At 48.5% G+C, this 15,978-nt stretch overlaps 1 protein-coding gene across 4 annotated transcripts in view; it reads left to right on the plus strand.

Moving 5' to 3' along the window:
• The first annotated feature begins 1,853 nt into the window (after positions 1–1,853).
• Positions 1,854–15,978, plus strand: part of LOC144137774 (epsin-2-like) — a 48,486-nt gene continuing 34,361 nt past the window's right edge. For 2 of the 4 annotated variants that reach the window (XM_077669744.1, XM_077669747.1), the window contains exons 1-2: positions 1,854–2,008; positions 5,019–5,914. In XM_077669744.1, coding sequence (XP_077525870.1) covers positions 5,642–5,914 — 273 coding nt within the window. In that variant the 5' untranslated portion in view covers positions 1,854–2,008; positions 5,019–5,641. Of the gene's footprint in view, positions 2,009–2,041; positions 2,364–2,435; positions 3,786–5,018; positions 5,915–15,978 lie in introns of those variants that run through there. The other 2 variants (XM_077669746.1, XM_077669745.1) reach the window with 2 other exon arrangements.

The following is a 15,978-nucleotide window of genomic DNA, read 5'->3' on the forward strand; positions in this document are numbered from 1 at the left end:
TCTTTTAAGTTGAAAGAAAACCATGGGAACATGTTGCCTGTATAATTACAGAAAACAATGGACCACAAAATGCAACGTTGGTGCAAAGATTGAGTGCAGTCGAGCGAGTTGGTACTCCAAATATTCGAAGCTGCCTGCCACAGCATTTTCCGGACATTTCATTAAAGGTGGACAACTCAGCCATTCTCCTTTCCTCATGTCCTACCAATTCCTTCTTGCTACATGTCTCATAACACGCGCAACGCCCACTTCTGGAGCTGACTCCAAACCCCTTCAAACTGGCCCTCTTGTCAGTCTTCGCACACCACCTCGTGTGGGAATGCCCCTAGCCACCACAATTTTTTTAAGAGTAGAAAAAACAGTGCGTCAAAGATGAGACTAGTACAGAGGGGACAGGACGGGCTCAGTCTCGCAACTAGCTTTATTAAATAAATGAACATGAATATATACCATTTACTGCACCATCCTGTTCGAGAATTCAGACCATGTTTGTTGGCTTTACATGGGGCACGCCAAGGTTTATTGCCCAACGAATTCGCGCACTCAAAGACGGTCAACAGGGCAGTTGCCATGGCCTGTCTCCAAGGAGCGCTTAGGAAGTCCTGCCACCGCAGGGTTCCTGGAAGTTTGGTCGCCCAGGTGTTTCATCTAGGTTGCCGACGGCTGGCTTCCCCTTGGTGGTTTTGAGAGTGGTGGCCGAGTCATTGCTGCAAAAGGGTTGTGGAACTCGTGAGGCTGACGCCCCTAAGCACAGAAACCCAGTGATCCTACCACATGTCCACAGAGTGGTGCACAACATGAAGAATGTAGCCAACTGTTTTCTGCCCCTCGGAAGTTGGCTAGCTTGTGCCCCAAGATCCTCAAAGGATCAAACAAGGCCACAGAATGCCAAAAGAAGCATGCTTCGCAGTTTGTGCAATGCGCTACTGGGGCTGTATACTCTATGCTGCTCACATGCGGGAAGGTATAGGTGGGCCAGATATTTTTATAGCAGTAAGAAGTGTGGAATGGAAGGTATAAACAAACTTGTTGACATAGAAGCAGTGAGTATGGCATATATGCTGGCCAAAGCTGTGTCGGCTGTTGGGCCCAACATTACTAGAAAAGTAACGTTGGTTGGGCCTGTCTGACATGACACGTTCTGGCCAACTGGCAGAAGTGCACTGCCACTTACGTGACCCTGTCTGTGTACACAACAATAGATAGTTGTAGCAGAGCGCGGAGAGGCGACTGGCGCTATTGCGCGTGCGCAGTGTCTGGTTGTGCGCATGCGCAGATGTGCTGGGTATCGCACCGGGACCGGTTCTCCGGTCTGCTATAACTTAATGTTTCACAAAACAATTGCTATCTATATGCAGGTGCGGGTCCAACCAGAAACGAAGAGAGTGCGAACAACTGTCTGAGCAGAATTGTTGATGGCGGACGGTGACTAAGGTTACGAAAAAAAAAACGCAGTTCTTAGTAAGTATACTCTATGGTCAGTATATAAGGCATCATTTGCTGCTGGAAAAGCGCTGAGGGAACTATAAAACTCCAGATCTTTCGAATAAATGTATACCGTCTTCAAGGCCTCTTTAATCCCCCGTGTTGTTTCCCTCGCTGGGCTCTCTGTTTCTAGCCAATTCCAATGCTTATCCCCCTGATTTGGTATGAGTTATGTCCACTGGAACCACTACCACCGCCAGTAAAAGAGCTGTAAACTGAGCACCTCGTGGCGTGAGGGCTCCATGACTGAAGGTCAGGAATCAGTTTGTGCATCAACAGCCCGCGGCTTTCTGGGCTGAGAAGAGGCCACCTCTTTGCTTTTTATTTTATTTTTCTTTCATTCGGAATATCCCTACCGAGCTCTACCGTCAGTCCTGGTATATTCTAGGCACTATAGTCCTGGCTTTTGTCGTTCACTACCATCATCATTGGTATCTCCGAGGCTTCCGTTTTAGCCCCTTGCCCTTGCCTACGTAAGATCCATCCGCAGCCGACTTCCGTTGGACGGGTCAACTGATCAAATGTAAGTTTGTGTACCGCTTGCTCATCAATTTCTGCAAATACGCCGACCGGCATTCGATCGAGGACGGCTTCAGCGATTCAGACTGGGTTTTAAACGTAAACGCTCCGTGCAGGACGCATGTCAGCCGACGCCGCTGGCGTCCGCGCGAGTGACGTTTACTGTTTCGGCTAGGCCTATCGGCGGCAGGGTCCCTTTAACAAACCCCTCTGCGAGCTCCGCATAACTCGCCCCCGCCTCCTGGACGCTTTCGCCCGACTGACAGCCGCTGTTTTCTGCCCGTCGGAGGATCGCGCGCGCTCTGGCAGTTGCCGCCCCGCGATTACCGTGGGGGTCGACGCGGAGAGCTCGGGATCGAGTAAGATCCGCGTAACTGGCCCCCCCGTACTCGTCGGGTGTAGTGTGTGCCGAGGTCCCGTTTCGTTCATTCGCTGCTTGTTTGTTGTTCTTTGGCGCAAAAGGGCAACAACAAGAGGCCGTCTTGCGCAAGGCCGTGTGACTTCGAGGCCCCAGTGACGCAGCGGCTTGTGACTGCCGGAAGAAAGGCTGCACAAGCTTGCTAGGAACGAGCCCGCCGCCGTCGCGTTTCGTCTGCGCGCTAGCTTGACTCGCCCGTTCCACAGGGTCCAACCACCCCGCGCCGCAGCTAATTGGAAGTGTAGGCGTGCGGCGAATTCGTGGGACGCAGCCAACTCGTTACGCGCCCGTAGTTTCTCTTTTTTGTTTTCCCCGTAGCGCCCTAGGGAGGCGTAGATGTCCGATAACTTCCCGCATTTCATCCGTTTTTCCTGAACCCGCACCGATCGCACCGTCGGGGGGTCTCCGCAGCAATTGTCGTGACGTGCCGTTCGTCCGCAACGCCTTTCCCCTCCCTTGGAGCTGCGTTCCGCTTGTTTTAGCTCTCAAACGCAGGCACGGTCGTCGTGAACGGCGAGAGATGGCCTTTCTTTCTGTAAGGCCCCGGGGGGCTATTAATCTTTGACCTACGCGGTCTCTGACGTCCATCGTACGGTGGGTATCCGCGTAGTAGGTGTTCGACGTCGCCGCTTAGGCTGCATAATCGAGGGAATAAAAGTGATGACACCTCGGGCGGGTATTTCCAGGAAGTAATGTACCAGCTGCGGGGCTTCAAAAAAGAGGCCTTGTTTCCGCGATCGCGAAAACAGCTTCCGGTCCCGGGTGTGGGCAAATTGACGGCGATCTCTTTCGCTCGGTACCGCGGACGTCTCGAAATTTCGCATGTGCACGTTAAGTTAGTTTCGTCGTGAAGCGCACGAGGTCCGCTCATATTTTGAGAGCCGCTGTTCACAGGCGAGCTCGGCATACGCCGCTATTTGTCCGTTTCTGAATCCCGTTCGATGATGAGATTTCCTTTGTTTTTCCCCTCTTCCGTTTTCGCCCTCGCCTATAAAAAGAGTCGCTTCTTCGCATTATTAGTTCACGCCGCTTTGCGAACCAACGCGTAGTGTTAAAACGTGTTGACGAGATCGTGGAGCGAGCGACGGTTCTGGCTTTCAGGGGACACGTTTGAACGCCGCGTGAAAACGATACATCAAAGCAGGCACCGGCGTACACGCTGAAGTACTGGGACATTAGTCACACTCTGCAGAGGAAGCCTGCGACGGCCGCGCAGACCATATCGCGGTCGGCGGGTTCGACGCGCGGCTGGAGTACGCGGAGCGCTGTTTCGTAGCAGACGATAAAGGGAGTGACGTAGTCCCCCCGTTCGGAAGGTCTTAACACCCCGCGTGCCTTTTGATGAGCGGAAAAGAACGAACGGGCAAGTACCTTTTTAGGCTGTCGCGGCGCCGAGGGCTGCGCTTGCGAGGTCTCTTGGTTGACGCTGACTTCCTTAGCTGCCGTCCCTGTGTCTCCGCCTAGTCGCATGCATTGGATTTTTTTCTTGTAACAGAGCCCGTACACCTAGCAGAATTTACATGGAAAAATGGTGTTACGTGTTAACATATGGTAGAATTGTCATTGTGCTGGAATGCCTTTTGTCTCTATAGGTTCCTTGTCTGAGAGCTGTGTTTAAAGCTGGAATTTCTAAGATTGCTTCAAAGAAGCCTCCCGTTCCACTGGGAGCGTGCAAAACTGAATGGCGCCTTGGTATCTCAGTGGCTGACCGGGCCTCTGAGATAAAGCCCATTGTTTCTTGCAAGCTTTTCTGGTACTGCATTACAGCTGTCTTCGAGACAGGGCATGCCTTTTTAACTTATCAAGCCTGCCTTTGTGCTAGTTTCATAGAGCAACTGCAGTTTTTATGGAAGCAAAATGCAAAGTCATCCAAGTGCCAGGCCTTTAAGTTAAAAGGTCACACTAGATTGATGCTGAGCTGTCGAGTATGCTAAACTAAATAGCCAAGGTGTTTTCCATTTTTTTTCTTTTTACGTGTCAAGTCCTGAATATGAATTCTCGAAAACAACGGCACACCTTGTTAGCCCATTGCCTAGCGAATGCTTTGTTCCTCACGGTGTCACATCACAGGCTGCTCAACAACATCAGCGAGCCTTTGTGCCCATTAATATCAATGTTAGACAAATGTAGCACAATTGACACTGATTCCTTCATGGGTGGTTCATAGGGAAAGTGGATCACCATATTTGTCTCCAGCAGATGTTGAAGTACCATATTTGCAGTTAATTTTCCACGGATGATGTGTAATACGTGGTGTGTAAATTACAGTAACTCTTATAACTATGCAAGCAGAGTAGTGCGAGCCTGTCTGTCATTGGGCCTCCTCGATTTACCAGTCCTGGACGGCCCGCGGGCAGTCCGAGGACTGCCTTCGGACTGAGGTCTCGTAGGAATACATAGAAAAATCGAGCACCGGATCGCGTCCTGGGCAGTCAGCGGACGGTCCGGGACTGATAATCGAGGAGGCCCATTATTGACTTTCCCATAATTGGAAACTTGGGGCCTACCGTCTTCGAACAGTTCTGTCTGCAGTGCTCTCATTCTGTGCCTTCTCTCTCCCCCCCCCATCCTGGTGTGGCACCCACCCACCTCGCAGGTTGTCTTCTGCCAGGCCTCCACTGCGTTGTGTGTCGCTGACGCTGCGCCTTCCCCCACCGTGCCGCTGTCCGGTCGTCACCGTCGTGTGACATGTTGTCCCAACCGTACAGTTGACGGCGACCTTCACCCCCTTCTTCCGTGGCCATCCTTAGTGCCGGTCAAAATTTAGGAGCAGCCCACTCACCCTCTCCCCTTTGCACCTTGTGCGCGCAGTGGAATTCCTCCTGCCGTTTCCACCTGATAGCGCGGCAGACGACGATCTCAGGAACATCGTCGAGAAAGTCAGCCACATCTCTGGGACTGTCGCGCTTCAAAAGCGGCTCGGCACTGACAAATTCTATCACAGCGTGTTTGTGTGGCTTGCTTTCTACGGTTTGCTTCGCACGAAGCATGCGGGGTTCTCTCGTGTGTGCCATACTGTGACCGCTGTCCGAGAGGCGTACCTGTCCGCCCGCCACTGGATGCAGTGCTCCGTACGTCCTTCCCCTGGTGGACTTGCCGTCTTCTAGACTACCAGCTCGAGTGTGCTGGTCCGTCCTGCTGTGTGTGGCCGCCGTCTGAGCAAAGCTGTGCACTTCCCGGCCCCAGCAGACGTTCTGCTGCGCGGCCCTCGCCCTCAAGATGAATGTGCACGGTCTCCGGCGCAATGTGAAGAATGTGGTGCGCAACTACTCGGACGCCCAGGTGAAGGTTCGCGAGGCGACTTCCAACGACCCCTGGGGGCCACCCTCGACCCTGATGGGCGAGATTGCTGACCTGTCGTACAACGTGGTGGCCTTCACCGAGATCATGCAGATGATCTGGAAGCGGCTCAACGACCACGGCAAGAACTGGCGACACGTCTACAAGGCCCTGGTGCTGCTCGAGTACCTCATCAAGACCGGCTCCGAGAAGGTGAGCGCGACGGGGGCCGGTCGGTCGACACCTTTGGCCACTGACTTTTTTTTTTTTCTTTAAGAGGCCATAAAGACGAAACACGAGCTTGGTTCATTAAAAAGACTGCTTTGTCCTGGTAACGGTGAAACCCGCTTTATCACAGGCTTAAAACAAATAATGAATATATTGAGGAATTTAAGCGAAGCAGTGGCGACTCTGCAACCGCTTGTGGGCAATTTCTCTGACGTCACAGAGTCTTGTTTGTGCGATTGGTAGTGTACCATGAAATGGTACACTAGACAACTTGGATATATATGAAATCCCTAGTGTTCAAAGGAGCCAGAAAGTAGCCTAGTCGCCGCACTGAAATTCTCGTCGCCACGAGTCTCGAAAAGCCGCCAGTTTGGCGACAGATCGCCACACCTGGCAACCCTGAATGCTAATGTGCCGTCAACACGCTGATGACTGTTTTTGTGCTGGCCCATATTACATAACTGGTCCTCTTAACTTGTCACTGTTGTGGAGAATTCGAACGTGTTTGATATTTTTTACATTTTCTCAGTAAAAACGCTCTTTCATGGCTGGGGTAAAGCAGAATGAGCTACCAAGAACTACTTGTTACAAGTTGAACAAAGTTGTGCTTCCCATTTAAGATGAGTCGAGTTTTATATACCGGACACAGACTAGTGCAACTCTTGCTGGTCTCCTGGGTAAAAACGGCACTAAGCATGCGCCCAGGAGTCGTACATGGCAGCAGTCAGTGCAGAAACTCAGGCAAGTAACAGAAAATGAAGCAAACAGAAAAAAAAATAGTGGCTACATGATTACAGCGAACTCCAAAAGTAATAATAAAAAAAGAGCAAGGACAAACTCGCACTGGTCTTTGAGCAACACGTATACAGTCAGTGTACACTCATTACTCGCGCTTTCATTGCCAGCCTCACTTATTCTAAAGAGCCGCTTTCTCTTCATTTGCACGGGGGAACGAGCCATTCTTTATTAAGACTGTGTGTGACCTTTTCTTCCGACATATTTAGATCCGAAACATATTTAGATGGTGGCTTGTTTAAAGTAGTCTTTGTTGGCAACGAAAGGTTTGCCAACCTTTCGGATGGTGGAATCGCAAAAAAAAATCAGGCAGACCCCATCTCCAAAGGTTGTCGATCTGCTATGGTTACCACTTATCTAGGTAGTTGTGGGAAATCCTAGGGGCCCACCTTGACAACTTCTCTTTTAAAGTTGACCTGTTTGGAAGCTGTTATTTGCGAAGGGCCGTACTTTGTTTGTCATGTTGAGAAATGCAAGCTTGACAAAACAAATTTGAAGCTGACTTGAAGCGTTGCTTCGGGGACCCGGGAACAAGGCTCAATGATGGCTGCTGTGTTGAATGCAGCTATACTGAAGACTAGACGTTTCCTATTTTACTTTTTGTAAGCACTTTTGTTTCTTCCTCGCTTCCACTTGTGCTGAACATGCGGAAGGGAGGGGACTTGTAGTGGCAGAACGGGGTCGTCTGTCACTCACCAGAATCGCCCGCCAAGCCACAATGTTAGTGCGGCAGTTATTGGCGAGCAGTGTGTCAGACTGAAAAAAGTACTGGTTTGGTTACTGTTCGGGTTCAGGTGAAATAGTTTCGTTCCGATTCAGTTCCAGTTCGACTAAATCATGTACTGAACTGTTTTGGGAACCCGCTCGCAAGCCTGAACCAGTTTGCGAACCAATTTGGAAAGAATAATTATAACTAAGTGCGAAAAAAATTATACTTTGTAGTTCAAAGGGGCCTTACCCAAAAAATACAAGTTTGTTTATTGAAAAGGTGGCTTTGTCCGAGTACCAATGATGATGATCTTAATGGCAGCTTTAAACAATTAGGCTAGGTAATCTGGTGAATTATACTGAAGTTGTTGCCGTTCACTAGGCACTTTTTTGCCCATCCCTTATGACGTCACAGGGACACAGTTACATGATTGGAAGCCGCTGACCACAGCCACTGCTAAATTCAGGTCTGCGAGATTTATTGATGCCCGGAGTTTTGTTTCACCGCACCTCTTCATCGCTAACATGCAGTTAATGCGCTGAGCAATCAGTTTTTCCACATATTGTCAGTGCTGACTTTGGGTCAAACTTGAAGGTCTTTCAATGCTTACTATCTTTCTTGGTGAAAACAACGTCTTGCGGGTCCGGAAGAATGTAGGCTGAGTTTCCAAAGTCTATTTCTTTCAGATAAATTGAGGGCACAGTTTCTTTTGCTTTCATGGTTGCTTCCCGTGCAGAGCGTGTAAGTAGACGCAGCAGGGGAATAGCGCCCAACATGAACTTGGGCGACTTCGGTATGGAGGTGCCTTTCACGCTCAGCAAAAGAGAATTATACCTGCCTTTTTATACCACCAACCATGTACAAAGAGTGGTGCAAAAATTCTGACAGTTGTCCACTAATGCGTAAGCGTTCTTTCCAGCCGCTCTCTTATTTAGCGAGACTCTATTGAGTCGGCTTCACCTCTATGCGGAAGTGGATTGGTGGGGCGATATTTTACCAAGAGTAATAAAGCAGTTCCGTACCAAAGTATAAAAGCATGGAGTGGCCCACTGCATCCCTAGGAATTGTAGCCTTGAGGCACTTGCAGTCTCCACACGATAGATCACTCATCAAATTTCAGCAAGTCACGTGCAGGCAGCTCCAGGCTGTAACTCCTATATAAAACTCCTATAACTCTATAACTCCTATAAACAATCATTGATCTATGGAGGAGCTTTCCGACACGACTGCTCCGTATGTAAGGCCAAATGAGCAGATCCAGCCCAAATTTTGTATGGCTGCCCCGAGGACCTCCTTCTAGCGGCCTGCAATTACCTAAACCAAAGCAGTGCTCGATGCTCAGCACCGACCCGCTGATGCAAGTTCGGACTGTGACAATAGCTGGAGGTTGTTGGAAGGTATGGTATTGTCGCAACCCCTCGTGACCAATAACCCACCGTACCTTGCCCTTTTTTGACAAAATTGAAGTTCTACTCATTCATCCATGATACGGGCTAATACACAGGACACTACTGCCCTGCCAACAAAGTATAACTGGTTCAGAAAACTTGCATCTTACAATTGAGTGTTTTGTGCTCTGTATAAAAGTAAAATATCTCGCATGATAATTATCAAAAATCCTTTTTGTTATTTTATCGTTCATTTTGTGTTGATGTACAATGCTTGTATAGTCGCAGCGAGACCTGTACCTGGATCGGCAAAATGTATGTTTCATATCGCCTACACACAGCCGAGAGTAAGATATTCTGCGGGCAACCAGCAGCAACATATAATTTCAATATTGGCACGCATTTATTTCCTAGAGCTACGCTTAGAAATAGGCAGGGCATTGATGGTGTTGTGATTGATCCAAGGGGTAAAAGTCCGTGGACGATCACGATATTAATGGTACGTAAAGAAGAAAAATGCCCAAATAACATTGACCGCACTATATCAACATTGGATGGTTGAACAGTTTTGTCAGAAACCAGTAACCGTTATTTATTTTTTGGTTCAGTTCCAGCAAAAATATTGGTTCGGTTCCAGTTCAACACTGGAACCGCAGACGGCCGGGGAGGTGGAGCTGCAGCTGTGCAGCTGCAGCTGGCCCTGGCAAAACCTTGTTTGCGAGGGATAGTATTTAAACTAATGCAACAGGCTTGGCCTAAAATCGTGATTGATCCGCCTTTTGTTGCCTTTTCGCATTTCACTGGTCACTTTTGGTCTGTAAACACTTTCTCTTTTCCAACCGATCTGTAGTTTCCTGCTTTTTGTGTGCAGTGAATACACTGGGGAGGTTGCCTGAGATGATGGTGCAGAACTATTTATGGCAGTTTTGGTTTGCAGTTGAAGCCTCTGCATCTGTAATGGGTGCAAAATGTTGGTGTGGGAATTTAGGACATTTGAGGCTCTGCAAGAAAGCTCAAGTGACTTTAGATTTCATCTTGACCTTACCACTACGACATGCTCAATATCATATTAAACTTAATCAGAGGTTCCATTCAGTTAAATTTGTTTATTTTAACGAAGTGTCTAGAGTTACGTCCGACGGACGCCAAAATTGAAAACTAGAGTTACGGCCGACGGAACCCAGAATGGAAAACTAGAGTTACGTCCGACGGAAGTTTAAGCCAGTTTCTAGGGTTACGTCCGACGGAACCTAGAATTGAAAACTAGAGTTACGCCCGACGGAACTTTAGGCTAATGTTTTGAGTTACGTCCGGCGTAACGTAAAGCACAAAAAAACAAAAATTTACAGCTAACTGCACCAGCTACCGTGACACTCTATATGTGTAATCTTTACACAACATTAGCGAAATGGTCGCTTGTACGATAAATGACGTGAAATTAGGAAACACAAATGCTGCTGCTTTACGGCCAAACCGGTTCAGAATGAGTAAATCATAGGTAACATGTTACAGCGCCGGCTCCCCGTCGGTCGAGTGGTCAGGAACGCGATATAAGCGCCTATACTACTGCAGCAATCTGGGTTCGAATCCCAGCTGGGTTGATGGAGTTTTTTCTTAATTAAAGGATTCAAATTTTTCTGTACTGGTCCACGTACACTTCTTTCCATATCCAACACATGTAATCAAAGGAGAAGACGGGAATTAACAAAATCGGACCTCGGGCAGTGGGCGCAGTGCCAGTTAGTAGAGTCTGCAGTTTGTGCCAAGAACAAATTTACATGGGTCAAAAGTCTTTTAACAAATGTAATTAATGGCTAAGTGACATCGGTTAATAATTTAGCCCGATTAATCGGCTGGCTTTATGCATCGATTATTCGGTTGTGTTGGTTTGGAAGAATAAATGACCAAAAATAATTATGTAGTAGCAGAAATATGATCAGTATGCTCATACACTTGTTCACACGCATTCCAAATGAGGTAAGTCGGTCGTTGTCACGGCGCATGACGCGGGCGAGATGCTCATCAGCTCGCTCATCACGCACACGTTTCTAGAATCGGGAACATCAGCACCCGCCGTGAGTGCAGATGGCGCCGATTGATCGCGCTTTGCTTACTACAAAAATGTCTTATACAACGGCAAAACGGTATGTATAATTGCCCCCTCGTTTTTTGTGCCGTGTATATTTGTAGTTTTTATTCAAAATTCTGCCCTGTGGAATGAAGATACACAAGTCCAGAGGTACACGAACAAGTGGACTTCGTGTATAAAGTAAGAGTTGTCGATGAAATATTATTGAGTTTTCTCACAAGCTTAAACCGGTTAAAACAATTAATTGCTTCTAAAGCATTAATCGAATAACCGGAAGGGTAATCGATCAATAACCTACCCCTAATAATGAATGATTGATTAGGGGTAATAAAGCCAATGTCTTGGTAGTCCATTTTTTCTTCACAGAAAAAAAGAAACGTCGATAAATTTTAGTTAATTGATCTGGCTGACTAATGAAATACATAAGGAGGTTCTATTTTGTTAATTCCCGTTTTCTTCTTTGCTCGCATGTGTTAGATATGAAAAGAAGTGTACGTGGACAAGTACAGAAAAATTTGAATCTTTTAATTAAAAAAAAACTCCATCAACCCAGCTGGGATTCGAATCCAGATTGCTGTATATGTGTGGGAGCTTATATCACGCTCCTCGCCACTCGACTGATGGGGAACCGGCGCTGTCGAAAATATTACCTATGATTTACCGATTCCGAACTGGTTTGGCCGTAAAGCAGCGACATTTGTGTTTTCTAATTTGACGTCGTGTATCGTAAAAGCGACTATTTCAATAATTGCCCCATCGATTTGCCAGGCCTGGACGGTCCACGGGCAGTCCGAGGACTGTGTTCGGATTGGAAGTCCCATGGGAATACATGAGAAAATCGAGCACCGGATCACGTCGCGGGCAATCCGTGGATAATCCAGCACTGATAATCGAGAAACCTCAATGTTGCGTATGGATTACACATATACTAGAGCGTCATGGTAGTTGGTGCCGTTAGCTGTAAAAATTTTTTTGTGCTTTACGTTACGCCGTACGTAACTCAAAACATTGGCCAAGTTTTGTCCAACCAGGACTCTTGTCGGACGTAACTTTAGTTTTAAATTCTGAGTTCCATCAGACGTAACTCTACAAACTGGCGTAAAGTTCCGTCGGATGTAACTCTAGTTTTCAATTCTGAGTTCCATCAGACGTAACTCTAGAAACTGGCTTAAAGTTCCGTCGGACGTAACTCTAGTTTTCAATTCTGAGTTCCATCGGACGTAACTCTAGAAACTGGCTTAAAGTTCCGTCGGACGTAACTCTAGTTTTCAATTCTGAGTTCCGTCGGACGTAACTCTAGAAACTGGCTTAAAGTTCCGTCGGACGTAACTCTAGTTTTCAATTCTGAGTTCGTCGGACGTAACTCTAGAAACTGGCTTAAAGTTCCGTCGGATGTAACTCTAGTTTTCAATTCTGAGTTCCGTCGGACGTAACTCTAGAAACTGGCTTAAAGTTCCATCGGACGTAACTCTAGTTTTCAATTCTGAGTTCCGTCGGACGTACCGTAATTACCCGATTCTAACGCGCCCCCGATTCTAACGCGCACCCTATTTTCCTGCCCAAAAACCGAAAAAACTTGCACTTCGGATTGTAACGCGCACGGAACTTTGTGAGCAAGAAAAACGAATGCGAGATAAACGGGCGATTTATTTCTCGAAGTAATCTCACCCATCTCCCTCCTCGTCGCTCTCCGCTGACCACAACATCTCGTCCTTGGTGCCGTCAAGCGCGTTCGCGATGCCACACTTCATAACGAACGTTCAACCATGATCGATGGGATCGTGGCCCACGCCTCGCACGCCCATCCTGCGAGCTTCTCCAGAGGCGCACGCTTCAGCCGACCACTCGTTTTGAACGCACGATAGCCGCTGCTTTCATTGCTGTTATCAAGTGCGCAAGTGGAACGATTTGACGATTTGTGTGAACGCCGACAGAAAAGCCTGGGCGCCTATGCTTCCTGCGTGAGAAAAATTGTTGCTAAAAGCTTTGGCGCCATCTTGAGATGGCGATGGGCGAGACGAAATTTCCGTTGTTTCGGCAGTTTCGGTTTCGTATCCGATTCTAACGCGCATGCGATTTTTCGACCTATTTTTCCGGAAAAAAGGTGCGCGTTAGAATCGGGTAATTACGGTAACTCTAGAAACTGGCTTAAAGTTCCGTCGGACGTAACTCTAGTTTTCAATTCTGAGTTCCGTCGGACGTAACTCTAGGAACTGGCTTAAAGGGGCACTGACACAAAAAATTTGCATCTTGTTTTTTTTGTTGCGATAAGTAGCTAGTGACCTAATTATAACCTGTAGAAACCTCATTTGCTTCAGCGTGCGACGGTTGTTTAATTAGAGGCATTTTAAATGCGGCCAGTCGCAGTTTCGGTTTCAGCGAGTGCCGCGAAACGATGGATTTGTGGATTTTGTGTGCACAAAGCTGACCACGTGACCGTCGGAGAGATATCACAGAGCAGAGCCGCCGTAGCACTGTCGAATCCGCATCGACGGCAGTTTCTGCGAATGCCCCCACGTACTGATCTCGTGAGGCGCTTAATTAAAAAGCGACCATGGATGTGACGCAGGCGCTGCGAGTGCAAATGCTACCGCGGCTAAAGAACGACACGCGACGCTCGAGACGGTGAGTGGCAAGACGCGCGCTGGGAGCAGCCGGCCGGTCTGCCTACAGGTCCGCCTACAGATGTGTTCGGCTTAGCACTGTGGCGGATATTCGAGTGCCGCTCTCGTAAGCGGTGCAGATGACAATTTTTAATGCAACCCGCCATCGCATCATTAACTCCTTTCTCATGTAAGCCACCATGGTCGGGACATGGGGGCAATTTCGTGCAGCGGTAACAAGCTATCACTCGAGCTACCTGCGCCGGCCTGGGCCACTGCGCGGCCGTGGCCGCCGCCTGCACAGCGACCGTGCGGCTAGCTCAGTGGGCTTTTCGTGCCTCGGGCGCGTTTTCGCATCCAATGGTAACAAACAGTAATAGAAGCAGAGTGCTTGGAATCGCTGTAGAACCTTGGTCGCGGCCAGCTGCCCCATGAGCTGACGAAATCACGGCGCCTCCGCCGCAAACGATCGGGTCGTTCGTTCTCGAGAGCAGAAGCTCCGCCCTCCGGCCCTCCGATTGGAGCGGCGAGCCGGGCGAACCGGCGTAAAACGCCGGCAGTGCGGAAGCGGCAAACACAAACTCGTGACGTATTGGATATTGTTTATTTACACGATATCCTCGGGATGTCGATTGCGCGTGGTCTTCTGCTGGCAGGTCGGTTCAGTTTCGCACACTTTAAAATTGATTTTAAATATGTTCTAGGCTGTATTCGCCGCTGATATTTTGCAGATGATGTATATGTGTTCCCACCAATCTATCTCCGAAGTTATCTCGCCTTCAAAATTTTGTGTCAGTGCCCCTTTAAAGTTCCGTCGGACGTAACTCTAGTTTTCAATTCTGAGTTCCCTCAGACGTAACTCTAGAAACTGGCTTAAAGGGACCCTGCAACACTCTTTGAGCAGTGCAAGTAAACCTGCGCGACGTTTAGATTACACTGCCGGGAATACCTGAGCCAAATATTACACGTGCACGTGAAGCGGTGAGCGCGCAAATCGATGTGAAAGACGCGGAAAAACCAACTGCTCTCTCTTCAGTTGTCCTCATTAGGCAACCCCTGGCATGGCCTAAGGGACGTTACATAGGCCATGGCTGCCCGATCGGCTGTCACTGGTCAACTTCGCGGCTAGACTCTCCCATTTCCGTCGTCGTCATCGCTGTGTACGAACCTCTTCTATGCCTGAACCTGTAGGCACAGTTTTGCCGTTTCTTTTGTGTTTTCAGTGCGCGCGGAGTTTGAGTGATGAGCTCAATACTTCCCTTTCAACGGGACCACTCGACTACAAACGTTTATTGCTCCAAAAACGCCCTACCAGCCCGAGCGCGCACTTGCGAGCAGGCACCCATGCCTGCTTTTTTGTGGCACCAGACCGGAAATAGGCCCCTCCGCGTTGCGGAGAAAAGGAGAAAACTACCCGGCATGTGATATATCGAAGGCCGCCGAAGAGAACGCCGCCAGCCGCCCCCCTCTCCGGGAGAGAGCGCGCAGCTTTCGTCGCGTTGTCCGCGGTCGAGTTGAGAGGGAATGATTATGCGCGATTTCTCATCGCGCGTAGTTTCGTTAATTGTGAACGGATTTTCATAATTCTTGCGGGATGAGATTTCTGGGACAATAGACTTTATCCCAAAATACATTACTAGTAGTCGATGGCAAGTGTTGCAGGGTCCCTTTAAAGTTCCGTCGGACGTAACTCTAGTTTTCAATTCTGAGTTCCGTCGGACGTAACTCTAGAAACTGGCTTAAAGTTCCGTCGGACGTAACTCTAGTTTTCAATTCCGAGTTCCGTCGGACGTAACTAGAAACTGGCTTAAAGGAGCCATGAAGAGAAAATGCAAGTTGGTTTTATTCGAAAGATTTCGTGTTTTATAGTGCCCCCAGCGCTTGTCCGGGTACAAACGGTGCTTTATTCACTGAGAAATTAAACAATTTAGGTTAAAATTTTGATTTTGCCGCTCAATCGTGCGTTTTCGTGGTCCCAAGTGACATCACGGGAACCGACCGCTCTGCAGCCTAGAGTGCCTTCATTCACGCATCCGCCGTACAGGGTAGAGACACGTAACGCTGGCGCCGCCATGTTCGGTTGCTCGCTCGCCGCCGAAGCAAGTCATTGTGTCAAAACCGCGCTAAAATTATCGCCGCAACGCGGTTTACTGAAGAAGTTTGAATCATATTGTCTGTTTCGCGTTGCTAGGTCTCGTGGGAAACGAAAAGAATAACGCGTTGAGCCCGTTGGCCCAATTGCGGCGGCACGGGACCGTTCAAAGGTTTTCTCCACCCTGTAGCGGTGTTGGTTTGTTCCCGCGTTTCTTTACATTCCGTAACCTAGATGGCGCCACCATACCGTGGCAAGCGTTTGGTTTGTTTTTGCCCGCATTTAAACCTGGCTTGTTTTTGTTCTGGGAGAAAATATTCGTTCCCTGAAACAGTGCTCGCTCGACAAATGGGGTCACGTAAGACACCGTTGC

The sequence above is a fragment of the Haemaphysalis longicornis genome, unplaced genomic scaffold, assembly GCF_048455015.1.
Source record: "Haemaphysalis longicornis isolate Haplotype H1 unplaced genomic scaffold, Haemaphysalis longicornis Haplotype H1 scaffold_5, whole genome shotgun sequence".
NCBI classification, from domain to species: Eukaryota; Metazoa; Arthropoda; class Arachnida; order Ixodida; family Ixodidae; genus Haemaphysalis; species Haemaphysalis longicornis.